This window comes from Hemicordylus capensis, chromosome 6 (assembly GCF_027244095.1).
Source record: "Hemicordylus capensis ecotype Gifberg chromosome 6, rHemCap1.1.pri, whole genome shotgun sequence".
NCBI classification, from domain to species: Eukaryota; Metazoa; Chordata; class Lepidosauria; order Squamata; family Cordylidae; genus Hemicordylus; species Hemicordylus capensis.
Genome location: NC_069662.1, coordinates 100,575,778 through 100,591,720, shown reverse-complemented (window position 1 = coordinate 100,591,720; position 15,943 = coordinate 100,575,778). Strand labels below are relative to the sequence as shown.

The window sequence follows — 15,943 nt, the reverse complement described above, 5'->3', positions numbered from 1 at the left end:
TCTTTATTACTGTCTATGATCAGTAGCGTAACAAAAACAGCAAGAAATCAATGTGGCAGGGATTCGCAATATTTTGCTTTATTCTTCTAGGATATTGCTTTTATGGCTAGCTAGGGAAGCTGAACTAACTTAGTCCTGGAAATTTTAATATATACCTGATCAGAGGGAGTTTTCTTTTTACAGAAAAATGTCAAGGAGCTCATGGATTCAAATGGCATCAGAACCCTTGTGGACCTCCTCACTCTGGCTCATCTTCACACAAGCAGAGCAACAGTACCATTGCAAGTATGAGGTCTTCAGTTTCTTGTCCTCAGTGTATATGGTTTAGATACGAGTTATGGAAGTATTGGTTCCTCATATTTAAAAACAACTTAATCACACTGAAATTTGATACATGTAATTCCAAATGGAGTTGCTTCAAAGATTTCAATATCTAGATTAGACATTGCTGTTTTAAAAATTACTGTGCACTATATTGCTGGCTTATTCAAGACACCAGTAGTGCTCCTCTAACTTTACTCTCTTGTGAGGTTCAATGTATCTCACTTCACTGTCCTGTGACACTGAAAGCAACACTTGCTAGGCCAACCTTTGAACAAATTGCTAAGTAATAGGATTTGCTTATACATTTATGTCAGTGGTAGAAGATGGTAAGCACAGGGAACTCTGTACTAGGGATGTGCCCGAACCTGTTCAGCGGTCCTTTTCCGGACCACTGAACTGGATCAGCCAGTTTGGCGGGGGGCAGGCTGTTACCTTTTTAAGGAGTGGAGAGGGTGTCCTTAATCCCCCCCTCGCCCCGGCAGTGTTTCCCCCGCCGGCGCACTCTCCAAAATTGCTGGTGCAGGGTGGCAGTGTACATCCTTGCTTCCCCTGATGTGCACATCCCTACACCATACTGCTGCCGCTTCCTAAGCATGCCAAAAAAGCATTGTTAAGGTCCCCTTAACACTCATGGGCTGCATCATGAGTGATTGCTGGGGAATTTGGGAGAGCCTGGAAATGGGGCTGAGGAGGACACCTTCTGCTAATTGAGAGTATCTGGTGTCCAGGCTCTCCCCCAGCAGATATTCGCAGTACCTTCCACATTGTTACTGAGGGCTGCTTGACCTTTGGCTCAGGGGGCTGCAATGGTGCAGAAGCTTGCTTGCACTAACTTGTTATCCTTCTCTTCCTTCACCTGCTGTTGCTGTGTGTATGAGCCTGTGTGTATATGTACTAAGCCTAGCTTCTTACAAAGTGGTTAACATTAGAGACAATCTGGTAATGTTAAAACTGAAAATCTATAATTTGGCTGCTGTTTAATGTTTGTTTTTCTTCTTCTTAAGAGTAATGTAATTGAAGCAGCACCTGATATGAAGAGAGAGAGTGAGAAAGAGTGGTATTTTGGCAATGCAGACAAAGAGAGGAGTGGTCCTTATAGCTTTCATGAGGTAACTTTTTTCATGGTACACTTGCAATAGAACTAGCTTTAGGAACTTTTAAGAATATATATCTGTTTGGAAATAATGAACATGAAAACATAGTTTTAAGGCTCATCCATGTAGCACTTATTTGGAGGAAAGGGGGTATGTGTAATATAAATATATATGCTTACACTAGGAGCTTCTATCTGTACAGCTGAACTGAACTGAAAAATATAGTCATCAGTCAGGAATAAGGCCAAATATCTACTTGGTCCAAGGACGTTTTGACTGGGCACAACTCTACGGGCCCACCCAGCATTCCTGTACAATCTGTTAAGCAGTCTGCATTGGCTGACTTGCTACAGTTGGTGTGATGATGTCTCATCTCGCCACTGTGGGACCCCCCCCCATCCTTATTTCCTTCCCTTAAAGACTGCTAGAGGCACATTTGGGAATGCTGGGTGGGTGCATGTAGATTTGTGCCAGTTGAAACTTCCTTGGACCAAGCGGATGTTTGGCCTTCATCCTGACTGGTTATTTTACTTTTGTTGTCAAGAGAAATTCCATTGGGTCAGAGTTAGTAATTCTGGAATGCAGTGGGGATGATGTCCATCCTGTGCTGTGTGGCTTGGATTATTTGCTTGAGCCATATAGTACTGTTTGCAATGCATGCATTTTTTTTTACTCTTGTCACACTGGTAGTGGGTTTGTGCTAGGCTGCTGGGTTGGTCCCCTCTTTTGAATGGGGGTTTGGACTAGAGGGTCTGTTGGCTTGCACAGATTTTGTGATTGCTTGACTATTTCTAGTACAGGTTACTTTAAATTTGTAGCTATTTTTATTTATAAGGAATAAAGGTTCTTAAAAATGTATTTGGAGTGGGGGTGGTTTGGTTTCTATACGTTGTGTTGAACCACCCCCACTCCAAATACATTTTTAAGAACTTTTATTCCTTATAAATAAAAATAGCCACAAATTTAAAGTAACCTGTACTAGAAATAGTCGAGCAAGCAAGCAGGACCTCTAGTCCACTGTTCTAGTCGAGAACACTTCCCTATTTAGCTGTGGAACCTGCCTGTTAAAAAAAACTTCCTCTTTTTCATTATGGTGTTATGGTTAACTTCTAACTCAGATGCAGGAATTGTGGACCAAAGGGAAGCTGACTTCAAAAACACGCTGCTGGGCCCAGGGCATGGATGGATGGCGCCCACTGCAGGTTATCCCTCAGCTGAAGTGGTGTCTGCTTGCCACTGGACAGGCTGTGCTGAATGAGACCGATCTCGCTACACTTATTCTCAATATGCTAGTTACCATGTGTAGCTATTTTCCTAGTAGGTAAGGAATGGGGGCGGGGCGGAGGTGGTGGTATAATCAATATTTCCTCTAGTAGAGTGATTTTGTATTATGCACAAAAATGCAAATCTAGTTAAATTGTAAACAGGCCCTATGCTTGACATGAGGACGGATAAACACCTGCTTGTAAAATTACTTTGGGAAAATATAACCCACCCTGGTGAAAGTCCACCAATGTGAAGGTGAGGGGTCTCACCAGAATCTGAAGCAAGGTGGTCAGTTTGGGTCAAGGCTGACCTGACCTATGTGGTAACTTAATGGAACAATTAGAAAACAATTCTAGAATATAAAAAAGTATCATGGTATAATTATTTGAAAATTCTGGCCACAGAACAGTTTTTCATTTGTATGAAATACTAGCTGAAAAAACATTTAGCATAGAATTAGAAAGTAGTGTATATGTGTGCTCTAATTTAAACACCGATGAGGAAAATATTTTTTTATTTTAGAGATCAGGACAATGCCATTATACGACCCTTACCCAGAGTAAAAAGGCTCCTTTCAGACAGCACTTGCCTTCCCCATATCATTCAGGTAAGTTAACTGCTGTGCCAGCTGATCTGTAAAAGAACTAGGCATAAGTTAGTGCTTGCTCCTCTCAATGTGTTTAGCACCTGGGATGTTTTTGTTTGAATAATAGGGCTGTAACGATGCATTTCAAATTAACTTCTATTGCATTTCAGCTATTGCTGACTTTTGACCCCATTCTTGTTGAGAAAGTTGCCATATTGCTTTTCTACATAATGCAAGACAACCCTCAGTTACCTCGTCTTTACCTCAGTGGAGTGTTCTTCTTCATCATGATGTACACTGGTTCCAATGTACTCCCTGTTGCAAGGTGAGAACAAAGTGTGTTGAGCATCTGTTGTGTTACTTTGTGCAATGTGTTGGGCTATGTGCATATACAAATATGATTTAACGTGTCTGATGTTTGGGGAGTGGTAAAATTTTGGTTTTAAATCCTTCCCTGTGGATCTTGTGAAGTAAAGAAGGGCTATGCTGTGTCATGAGTAGAGAGAAATTGAAAGTTGGATGACAAGGGAGTCCATAAAGGATTACTAGTGGGAACCAGGGATTTCGAGATGTCACTGGCAGGACTTGAATTTATATGAATACAGTAAGCTGTGTGCACAGCTCATGCCACTGAACTAAAACATCTAACTGAATATTTTTTCTAGGTTTTTGAAGTATACTCATTCAAAACAGGCTTTCAAGTCTGAGGAGGTAAGCAGCAATTACTAGTACAAAACAAACTTATAATACTCCTTGTAAATTAAACCAAATCAAACTGTGCACTACTTAAATATATGTAGGGTTTCTGTTTACAAATTCCAGCTTAGTACTTATATGTTAGAACAGAGATGGGCAAACTTTGAGTGTGCAGGGTTTATTCTGTTTCCCCCTAGAACTACGTAGTCCAACAGCCAGTGCCAGGTGCAAATTAGAAGCTCAAATTAGAATGCTTGGTTTCCCCCCCACCCAAGCATTCTTCACTTCATTTCCCTGACACAGAAGAAAGAGCTTTTGTTGCTATTATTAAACAGTTAGGAATCTGAAACCCTTAGTGATCAATTGCAAATCACCTAGCATTAGAAAGGTTGAGCCCACTGATGTGGCTCTACCTTTTGCCCTCCCCCATTTTAGAAGGTAATTTGGCAATCTGGATTATGTATTGACAGAGTACTTCGTTCGTTTTAACATGATTGGATATTCTTCGCTGTTTAAAAGTGTTTCTAGCTAATTTTAGTGTTGTCAAAAGCCTTCTACTGAAGAGCTGGACTAGAATTGATGAGTAGGAGTGTGAGTTGGTAGCTGAAATTTCAGGTGACTAATTGTGGCTTGCAAAAACATACCAAGCTATTCAGAGTGCAACATTTCTTAATATACCCCTGCTAACTTGGCAAAGAGGCACCTTTTAACGTGGTGATTCTCTTTCATTTAGCAGCGGGGAGAGTAACTGGCCCTATCCACTCCCAGCACAGTACCTCCAGTGACGGTTGCTGGTCTCTATCTTATGTTGTTGTTGTTTTTTAGATTGTGAGCCCTTTGGGGACAGGTATCCATCATATTTATTTGTTTCTCTGTGTAAACCGCTCTGAGCCATTTTTGAAAGGGCGATATAGAAAATAAATAAATAAATAAATAAATAAATAAATGCATAAGCATGCTTATTAATCTGCATGTTTCACTTAGGTTGTTGTTGTTTTTAGACAAAAGGACAAGATATTGTTCAGAGAAGTATCCTTGGACACATTCTTCCAGAAGCTATGGTGTGCTACTTGGAAAACTATGAACCAGAAAAATTTTCTGAAATCTTTTTGGGTGAATTTGACACTCCAGAAGCCATTTGGAGTAATGAAATGAGGTAACTCATTTATTCACTTCATTCAAAATAAATGACTTTGATTCTGTTGGCACACATTCCCTGTTGCAGTTTGCTGCTTAAAATCCACATATCTGATGTTTCTCATGGCTTGCCACAAATACTTGGATTTAATAATGTATTTACTGCATCAGTGGGTTCGATCCAGAGAAGCATCAGTGGAATACCACTTATGCTGCAGGGCTTTCCTGTCCCTTTGCTCTTTTCCCCCACCCCATGACTTCTTAAAACCTGCTGTTGGTTGGGGAATCCTTTGAACAGTGCAGGCATGGAGGACTGCAGCAGGAGGTTGTGGAAACTAGACGTGTCTTGCAAGAGCAAAAGTGTCTGCAGGGCACCATTTGAAAGAAACCTTTTGTAATTCACAGGCGCCTTATGATCGAGAAGATTGCTGCCCATCTTGCTGACTTCACTCCTCGCCTTCAAAGTAATACAAGAGCACTTTACCAATACTGCCCCATCCCAGTTATCAGTTATCCTCAACTGGAGAATGAGCTGTTCTGTAACATCTATTACCTCAGGCATCTTTGTGATAAACTTCGGTTTCCTGATTGGCCAATTAAAGATCCTGTAAGTCAGACTACTTGTACTTTACCCAATGTGTAGAACAACAGAATAGCAATAGCACTTACATTTATATACCGCTCTATAGCCGGAGCTCTCTAAGCAGTTTACAATGATTTAGCATATTGCCCCCAACATTCTGGGTACTCATTTTACCGACCTCGGAAGGATTGAAGGCTGAGTCAACCTTGAGCCCCTGGTCAGGATCAAACTTGTAACCTTCTGGTTACAGGGCAGCAGTTTTACCACTTCGCCACCAGGGGCTCAGAATTGTGAGAAGAGAAAAAATCCAGAGGATACATAAAAAATCCAGAGGAAGAGCCACTATCACTCAGCATGTCACTTGGGCTGTTATCTTGGCAGACCTGATGTAAATCATGCAGTTTAAAAACTGAAACTCAAATATCAGATTTTGGGGACTCAAATTTGCAAGTTGGTGCTCAGGTTTTAAGAAATACAAGTTTATCTTGCAGGGTTTTTTTAATATTGGGAGGGGAGCATAAATATGAATTTGAATAATAACCACCACCACCCCACCCCCAAGGATCAAAATAAACTCTGCTTACAAGAGTGTTTGTGTTGCTCTTTCAGGTTAAACTCTTAAAAGATACCCTAGATGCTTGGAAAAAGGAAGTAGAGAAGAAACCGCCTACAATGTCAATAGATGATGCATATGAAGTCCTCCATCTTGCTAAGGGACAGGGACAGTATGTTTTAATAAACATATAAGTGATACTTCATATAAAGCTTTATTTAAACTTAGTTGGCCTTTTGGGGTGTGTGTTTGGGGGGGGTGTTTGTGGGTATGTGTGTTTGTGTTTAATCAAGGGATGGCTATGGCCAAAAGGTCTTCTATATAAACAGTAATTCATCATAGGAGCACATCTACTTGGGAATGTCCTGACCTATGGACATTCTGACTCTGTGCCACTTAACTAATAGCACAGAATAAAAAGAAGCAGATTACAATGTAGTGGTGCCTGGGAAGGGTATTCTGTGCCAAGACAATCGATTGGTCTTCTCAGATGTGAATAGTTCTTGCTGGCCCAGTTGATGTTGCCCTTGCCATGTAGAAGGTAGAGGTCCACTGTGAGCTCAGTATTTGGTGCGTGTGTATGTGCTAGACATTTTCTCTCAAACGTCTTTGTAATGATTGCTGCTTAATTTTATTCAGCATTAAGCAAGGTACAGATACTGTACATAATGTGTAGTGATTTGCCAAAAAAGTATCTGGAAGAATAGATAAAATCTGCAATTCAAAATCTGGGTTTCGAGACTTAAATTCAAGATACATATGATATGGTTTGTTTCCATTGTTAGCCGTTCGTGGACTAGATGGTAGGTTGTGGAATTCCAGAGAAATCTTTCTGTACCCTACAGGCATGATGAAAGCAAGATCAGAAAAGCGTATTTCAGATTGGCCCAGAAATACCATCCTGACAAGAATCCAGAAGGTCGAGTAAGTGCTATATATTACTTATGCATTATGGCTGTAGAGTGTGTTGCCCTGATCTAGTGACTGCTTATGAGCAAAGGTTCTCCAGTGTGTACATGAAGTTACTTGTAGGAGCTGCTTTGCGTATTTCAGTGGAGGGGGCAGATCCACACATGCATCTACTCTCCTATTTATGATTGGGACAGCCAGTGTAAGTTACTGAATATATTTATCCACACTAAATCATTATTTGCCACATATCTGAAATACTACTAATGCTGATATTTGCATATATAACTGTTTCAAATAAATAGTAATCACAATGGGAGAATGTTTTTCTGAAGACTATGTAGCAGAAGAGAGCCTTTCTTTGAAACTTTAGCCAGTTCCTTTTGCAATGCTAGCAAATTTACTTTCAGATTGGATTCATATATACTTCATTATGATGCATCGTATCTGCAGGATATGTTTGAAAAAGTGAATAAAGCATATGAGTTTCTGTGCACGAAGTCAGCCAAAGTGGTGGATGGTCCAGATCCTGAGAATATAATTTTGATTTTGAAAGCTCAAAGCATCCTCTTCAACAGACACAGAGAAGGTAATTGGTCTCTTAACTATATAAATCCAATTGGTAATTGGACATTTGATTATAAATCCCACTAGACTATAAATCCCACTAGTTTTGCTGAAGAAGCAAAGTAAAAAAATATACAGTGCTCTAAACGTCATGAATACACTCTTTTTCAAAAACTGTAGTGCCTAAGCTTTAAGCATGACCAGAGGTAGCATATATGCAGCATTGCAGACAACTGTTCTGTCTTCCTTGGCAAGAGTCTGATGTAAAGAGAGCACTGTAGCTCAATTTTGAATGGGTATATCAAGTTGAAAATGTTTTGATTGGTGAACATACTAAGTGTGTCATGCAACGGGCGATCTGTGGCATCAGAATATGTTCTTAAGGTAACAGGTTCTAATTAGGAAGATCAATCTCAAAGCAACCCAAGTAAGTTTATTTCTGAGAGTGAGGCCCAGACATTTGCCTGTTATGGTGGTGTTGGCCAGTCAGATGGTCTCTAAAACTGGACACATGGATGAGTCACTGATTGCAGCTGCTCCTACTGGCAGCCTAGTTTGGTTAAATATCTACCACTGTATTAAAGCTGAATTGTGTGATACAAAACACAGGATTTGGTGTAAACCAGGAAATAGGGTCCCACTCGGTACAGCTGAGTGGGAAGCTCTGTAATCCCCTCTTTCCAAAGCTGGCCTATCTATCCTGCACCACCCAAGAAGCTGCCCCAAAATGTTATAGGTTAGGGTTGGTAGGCCCTTCGGTTGAAAGCTTGCTAGATTGTAGCTAGATATTTACTGCTTTGTAAAGCACTTCTTAAAATTCTGTTTTGAGGGGAGATATGGGTCACCATGTGTGGTGGTTGAATCGCATTGAATCTCTTCCATGCTTGTTTTGGTTTTGAAATAGTCGTCCCTCGCCAACCGCAGGTTTCCCAATCATGGATTTGAGTATCCGCGACTAGGAAATGGTGGCAGGTCTCACCAACCGCAACTTTAGTATCCACGGTTTGGCGAGATTTTTTGGAAATTTGGGGGCCATTTCCGGGGTTCAGGGGGCGGGTTTTTCTATTGTTAACTGTTTTTTAAAATCTTTTTGCAACTGCAGTTCCCCTAACCCCCGTTTCCCATTGCTTTTAATGCCTTGTCAACCTCAAATGGAACCCTTGTGGTTGCAAGGGACGACTGTAATTCCTTTGGTGCATTCTAGCTTTTTCTTCTTGGATCAAGAGGTCTTGTCTAATGCTGCTGGCTCTTGAAGTTATAAAATGTGAAATAATAAGAGCATCTTTACCAGACTGATTCAAATGTGGATATTTGTCTCTGGTATTTTTTCTTTTCCAAGATTTGGAGCCCTACAAATATGCAGGCTATCCTATGCTGATTAAGACGATCACGATAGAAACTTCAGATGACCTCTTGTTCTCCAAGGAGTCTCCTCTGTTGCCTGCTGCTGCTGAGCTAGCTTTCTACACGGTCAATTGTTCAGCACTTAATGCAGAAGAATTAAGGAGAGAGAATGGAATAGAGGTAGACTTGAAGACACCTTGGCGGTTGTTTTGTGCAAAAATAGTTGATTTGTGTTTTCAGAGACTCGTATTTGCAAGATGGTTTTTAACTGCTTTTATTAGTATAGGTAATAATTTACTGGTATGCATGCGTTTCTTCAGGTTTGTTAGCCGATATGTGAACTGTTATTTTGGGTGGTTCTGTAAAAAAGAGCCAGCGTGGTGTAGTGGTTAGAGTGCTGGACTAGGACCGGGGAGACCTGAGTTCAAATCCCCATTCAGCCATAATACTAGCTGGGTGACTCTGGGCCAGTCACTTCTCTCTCAGACTAACCTACTTCACAGGGTTGTTGTGAAAGAGAAACTCAAGTATGTAGTACACCGCTCTGGGCTCCTTGGAGGAAGAGCCCGGATATAAATGTAAAAATAATACTAATAATAAAATTGCACAGCCAGTGTTAAAAGCTTGATTTACTAAAGAATAAGCAAATAACAGTGTAAGAAGCTTGAGTATGATTGTGGTTTTTTGTGTTTTTTTTAAACATAGATTAGCTCCAGGTGTTCTAAGCAGAGAAAGCAATGACTGAGCTCTTGAAACATTTTGGTCTAAATTTCAGATTATTGTTAGGCTAGGGATACTTGAGTTGCTTTTTCTGGAAAATAGTCCTTTGGAGCATAAATTGTGTTACAGCTTTAAAATGCTATTTAAAGATTGGAGAGAGAAACTTTAGTGGCATAATGCAGCCTTAAGCAAATTTAGACAGGTATTTTCATTGACAACCTACAGAAAAAATATCCATCTCCACAGGTTCTTCAGGAAGCTTTTAATCGCTGTGTTGCAGTCCTGACACGTTCTAGTAAGCCAGATGATATGTCGGTTCAGGTAAATGTTAACAAAATCCTGTGATGGAAGACTTCACCTGTATGTATTTGAGCAAAAATATAAACTGTATTTGGAGGATCAGGTTTGCATACCTGCTGATTGGCATAGGGTTATCGCTACTGAGCCTCAGTTGCACATCAGATGGGAATTATAAACCTACTTCTCTAGTACATTACAATAGTAATACTTCACAAAGTTGCAAGATTGTAAATGCACTGCAAATTACAGTGCTAAATCTGCCTTTCAGAAAGCACTGCCATTCTTTGGACATCTTTGAAGGACATCTTTTGGGTTTTTTCAAGTACTGTGTGTATAATACATTGGCTTAGAAAAGGGTTTTTTTGTTGTTTATAGGTTTGTGGGCATATAAGTAAATGTTACAGTGTGGCAGCTCAGTTTGAAGATTGCAGAGAGAAAATAACTGAAATGCCAAATATCATCAAGGATCTCTGTAGAGTGCTGTATTATGGCAAGGTAAGCTCTTGTGTGCCTGTTACACTTTTCCTAGCCTCCTATATAGTAATTATTGTATGTGCTAATCAAGGGAGTAGAATTCCAGGAATGCCTGTTAAAATAGATGCAGTAGTTCTGCTTTTATTTTTGAATGCCCTTGAACTTTCCATAGCTCAAATTAGGCTTCATGTTTCCCGCATTGTATAGAAGATGTTTTTTGCTTAAGCTGCAAAGCTGTATCCTGTAAAAGATGTACAAAGTCCAAGCCATTCTTCCTGCTACACTGTAGTTATAACATCACTAAAATGCATTCAGAAAATTAAACTGAATTCGGGTGCACCTTGATGCATGTGTTACTGCTGCATTCTATATTGTTTATAGAAGTGGGCCATTGTTTCTCCTGGGCTTCAGGATTTCTCATTTGTCACCTAAAGCAAGCAAATGTTTTCCTTACTGTTTAGAACATTCCACGTGTGGCTTCTCTGGGAGTAGAATGTGTCAGCTCATTTGCTGTGGATTACTGGCTACAGACACATCTGTTTCAAGCTGGAGTTCTGTGGTATTTACTTGGCTACCTCTTCAATTATGATTACACACTGGAAGAGAGTGGTATTCAGAAGAGCGAAGATTCTAATCAGCAGGTAATCATTGGGAAATTCAAATGGACTATTAAATAGGCTTTAGATCCTGAACAACTTACTCGGCTGTATATGTTGCACTTCTAGTAAAGCCTTCTCTGTTGATGACCAATTCAAGGTGCACCAGGGGTATTGTTTTGTAAACCGCCCAGAGAACTTGTGTTTTGGGCGGTATAGAAATGTATTAAATAAATAAAATAAAATAAATAAATGTAGAACCTGTTCAAAACAAACCTGGTTCAACCAGTTTGAACTCAAACTGGACTGGCCTCAAAAAAGGTAGCCATTCACGGGCTATGCTTGTAAAGGGGAATCCAGTGAGGATTCCCCTTTACAAGCATAGCCCCTCAGACTGTTGACCCAGTTCAATCAAATGGGTCAGACAGTTCAACCGAACCGGTTCTCGGACTGGTGGTTCTTTTTGAATTCAGACAAAACCACAAGAAACGGTTCCATGCACACCCCTAAGATGCACTCTCTAAAGTGGTCAAATTTGTGTATACATGTTTAGTATCAATGCCTGCCTGCCTGCAGTATGTTACTTGAGAAGAGGAAGTGTAGGATTAATTCACTATTTTCTGTTAATAGGAAGTTGCTAACAGTCTTGCCAAACTTGGCCTCCTTGCTTTGAGCCGCCTTGGAGGATATCTTCCTGGAGAACAAGCTACCCCTGAAAACCCAACTATCAGAAAAAGTCTTGCAGGCATGCTGACCCCCTATATTGCAAGGAAGCTTGCTGTGGTTAATCCTACTGAGGTACAAGAACACTCTAACATTCATATTAATGTGTGTTGTTTTATGTTTTAAGCATGTACGCTCCAAGTAGGATGAGCAGTGATGACTGGAAAGCCAATCTTGACTGAGGCACTGGCAAGAACTTTCAGTTCTATAGCAACTACAGGGTTTTGTTGTTGCTTAAGATGTATACGCTTGACTTATATCCATTCTGCAATTGTTAACTTGACATGCAGTTCTTCTGGCTAATGATTTAGCAGCGCTATAATAGCTCATACAAAGAGCCACTTCACAGAAAATGATGCCAGGTGAAATAACTTTCATTGCTGACTGCTTATAGCAAGCCGTTGGGTGTACCACAGATAGACACCACCACATGCTCTCTCCACCCACCAAGTATTCCTAGTTGTCGCTTGTAAACATGAAGGGAGTCTGTGTGTGATAAGACAAGATGTGTGCAGCAGCTGCAATGGAAGCTGTTGGTGGCTTCTCTAGCTTCTGTATCTTAAAGGCTGGACTGGGTTTCTAGTAGAGCTAGAAGAGTAGAAAGATTCCAAATAGACTTGTGTTAAAGATCTGGATGAGGAAATTGTTGGATGCAAGAGAACTAGTGTTCCTGTTGCAGTGTCAAGGATGCTTTAAGCTTCTACTGTAGGTTACTTGTATCAAATTTTTTGCCATAACTTTTTCTTCCCTAGATCCTAAAAATGCTCAACAGCAACACTGAGAGCCCTTACCTGATTTGGAACAATCGGACAAGAGCTGAACTCCTGGAGTTCTTGGAATCTCAGCAGGAAAGCATGATTAAAAGAGTAAGGCAGTTCTTCAAATGGTCATACTGGTTAGTTGGAAGTGTCTAGAGCTGCTATGAGACTCGGCACCCAAGTCTGGTTGCTGCTTTTTTCAGAATCTAATGTCTAAAAAGTGTACTTCTCTTCTTTGTGGGATGTATAAATGATTTCTTCTTTAGAACTTCATTTGGTTTCTTCCTTTTGGAACTGCCAGTGTTGTCATGCTACAACACATTACAAGCATTCACTGGAAGTGCACACCAACTGTCGAATCATTCCACTTCTGGGGCTGTGTCTTTACAAACTGATGTGGTATGTTTCTTTGTAAATGATATCTCTTCACAATACCAGGTGCAAATATATTGTCAAGGCAGTATCCAGAGTAAGTCAATCCCATTTAAATTAATGGGTCTTGGTAGTCCAAACTAGGGCTGTGCAGTCATGTTGGTCTGAGATGCACAGGACTGAGGAAATGTGCTCATCCATGATTGAAAAATGAGGCCAGATGAGTGAAAATGCCAGAGCCTTCCACTGCCTTTCAGCCCCTATCCTTGCACCCACGCATAACACTCCTAGCTCCCCGCCCACTTATTTTATTGATTTATTTATTATTTATTTAAAATGTATACCCCGCCCCTCCAGTATGTTGCTGCTTGGGGCAGCTCACAACATTTATAAAACAGTTACAATATAAAATCAGACTAATAACATTAACCAAATTAAACAAGTTGAAAATCCAAGCTAAAACCACAATCATAATTAGCTTTTAAAATTCCAAATTCAGTTGTTAAAGCTAAAATCTAATAACTATAAAACTAAAGAACCTACCAGATATACACAACAGGTGAAACTTTAAAAAGATGTGTTTTTAGTTTAAAAACACAGAGAGGGAGCATGGCGAAGCTCTTCAGAGAGGGCATTCCAAAACCCAGGGGGTACAACCGAAAAGACCCTGTCTCTATAGTCTCCACCAATCAGATCTTTGTTAGTGGTTGGGTCTTGAGCAGGGAGGATGAGCAAAGGGCCCTGGCAGGTTCATATGGACGAATGCAGTCCGACAGGTACCCCGGCCCCAAGCCATGTAGGGCTTTAAAGGTTAACACCAGCTCCTTGAATCTAGCCTGGAAGCAGACTGATAGCCAATGAAGCTGACGTAGGATGGATGTCGTATTCTGAACAGTCTTAAAAGACAGCCCCGCATAGAGCGCATTGCAGTAGTCTATTCTGGACGTTACCAAAACATGAGTGACTGAGGTCAGGTCCGACTTCTCCAAGTAGGGTCACAGTTGGCGCACCAGCTGCAACTGGTAAAAGGCACCTCCGCACCACCTGTGCCTCCAAGGACAGTGTTGGGTCCAGAAGCACCCCCAAGCTGCGGACTTTGTCTTTCAGAGGGAGTGTGACCCCATCCAAGACCAGATTTATCTCACTACTTGGATAATCAGTTTTACCAGCCCAGAGCACTTGTCTTATGTGGATTAAGTTTCAGCTTGTTTGCCCCCATCCAGTCCAGAAGAGCCTCCAAACCATGGTTCAGAGCATCTACTGACTTAAGATAGGTAGAGCTAGGTGCCATCGGCATACTGATTTATTTATTTATTACATTTAAATCCCGCTCTTCCTCCAAGGAGCCCAGAGTATGACATACTTCAGTTTCTCCTCACAACAACCCTGTGAAGTAGGTTAGGCTGAGAGAGAAGTGACTGGCCCAGAGTCACCCAGCAAGCATCATGGCTGAATGGGGATTTGAACTCGGGTCTCCCTGGTCCTAGTCCAGCACTCTAACCACTACACCACACTACCGCAGCCCACACCTACGGATGACCTCTCTCAGAAGCTTCATGTAGATGTTAAACAGCATGGGGGACAGAATAGATCCCTGTGGCACCACATAAGCCAAAGGCCAGGGGGTGGAACAGGCATCCCCCAGCACCACCTTCTGAAAATGCCCCCAAGGTAGGAGTGGAGCCACTGTATAACTGTGCCCCCAAGTACCAACCCAGAGAAATGTCCTAGAAGAATACCATGGTCGATATTATCAAAAGCAGCTGACAGGTCCAGGAGAATCAACAGTCGCACTCGTCTGTCTGTCTCCTGGCGTATGTCATCCACCACGGTGACCAAGGCAGTTTTCATCCCATATCCAGGTCGGAAGCCAGACTGGAAAGGATCTAAGTAATAAGATTCATCCAGGGCAGCTTGGAGCTGAGATGCCACCACTCTCTCCAACACCTTGCCCAAGGAGGGGAGGTTAGAAACTGGTCAGAAGTTATTCAAGTCATCTAGGTCAAATGAGGGCTTTTTTAGAAGGGGCCTTATGACTGCCTCCTTCAGCTGAGGGGGCACCACCCCCACCAACCATGGACCCAGTCCCTTCCTAGAAGCCTTCACCAACCATTAAGGGCAAGGGTCAAGCACGCACGTGGTAGGCCTCAGTCTTCCAAGCAGCCTGTCCACCTCCTCAGACAACACAGTCTGAAAACCATCCAATACAAGAAGACCAGATGGTGCATTGGCAACATCCAGTTCTGGTACTGCAAAAAATTTTTTCATATTTGTGGTATGTGTGTGTGTGTGCACACTTGTATTTATAGTGGCATTCATATTTTACACTGCCTTGATACTGCTGTCCAGAATAAAACTCATTCCACACATGGATGAATAATATTAGAGGGAGCACTGTATCTTACTAGTAGAACTTTTGTCCGGCTGGTAAACTGAGCCAACATTTTTTACTCCTGGACATGAATGTGAGGCACGTTATACCCTCAGTTAGGTATTATCAGAAAGAATTCCACAATAGGAGGGACTCCCGACAGTTGGAACTCCAAAAGAATACCCTCCTGTCATTGTGGAATACTGGAAGTATCGCATGCCTGTTGAACTTTAATCTGGATCGAGATCCGTCGACAGCCATAAGAATGGGTTCTGCGCCTGCGCAGGAATCCCTGCGGTAGCCATGCCTCAGCTTGTCGAGGCGTCCAAGCCCCGCCCACACGCAGCACGTGCTATTTAAGAGCGGGGCTGGGCGCCATGTTCCTCAGTTCTTCTCCGACCGCCTTCGCGCGTGGACCTCGGTCTGCCGCCTCTTCGTCAGAAAGTTACCTCAGTATTCTCTTCAGAGACGATTTCTTTTTCTCGGACTGATCGCTTCGTGTATGATCCTCTTTTTCTGGCTGACGGACTCCTCTAAAGTTGACAAGGAATGGCTACCGACTGACTTGAC

The 15,943-nt window shown here is 41.6% G+C and overlaps 1 protein-coding gene across 12 annotated transcripts in view; it reads left to right on the top strand.

Moving 5' to 3' along the window:
• DNAJC13 (DnaJ heat shock protein family (Hsp40) member C13) overlaps positions 1-15,943 on the top strand; it is a 98,411-nt gene that overhangs the window by 61,533 nt on the left and 20,935 nt on the right. For all 12 annotated transcript variants that reach the window (XR_008309977.1, XM_053262494.1, XM_053262492.1 and 9 more), the window contains 17 exons: positions 184-285; positions 1,329-1,433; positions 2,537-2,739; positions 3,207-3,291; positions 3,441-3,595; positions 3,936-3,981; positions 4,968-5,122; positions 5,509-5,710; positions 6,296-6,411; positions 7,085-7,163; positions 7,602-7,737; positions 9,055-9,239; positions 10,026-10,100; positions 10,455-10,574; positions 11,015-11,194; positions 11,780-11,947; positions 12,625-12,738. Coding sequence is in view for 11 of the 12 variants with exons in the window: in XM_053262494.1 (XP_053118469.1) it covers positions 184-285; positions 1,329-1,433; positions 2,537-2,739; positions 3,207-3,291; positions 3,441-3,595; positions 3,936-3,981; positions 4,968-5,122; positions 5,509-5,710; positions 6,296-6,411; positions 7,085-7,163; positions 7,602-7,737; positions 9,055-9,239; positions 10,026-10,100; positions 10,455-10,574; positions 11,015-11,194; positions 11,780-11,947; positions 12,625-12,738 (2,226 nt within the window). In the remaining variant the exon portion in view is untranslated. The remainder of the gene's footprint in view (positions 1-183; positions 286-1,328; positions 1,434-2,536; positions 2,740-3,206; positions 3,292-3,440; positions 3,596-3,935; positions 3,982-4,967; positions 5,123-5,508; positions 5,711-6,295; positions 6,412-7,084; positions 7,164-7,601; positions 7,738-9,054; positions 9,240-10,025; positions 10,101-10,454; positions 10,575-11,014; positions 11,195-11,779; positions 11,948-12,624; positions 12,739-15,943) is intronic.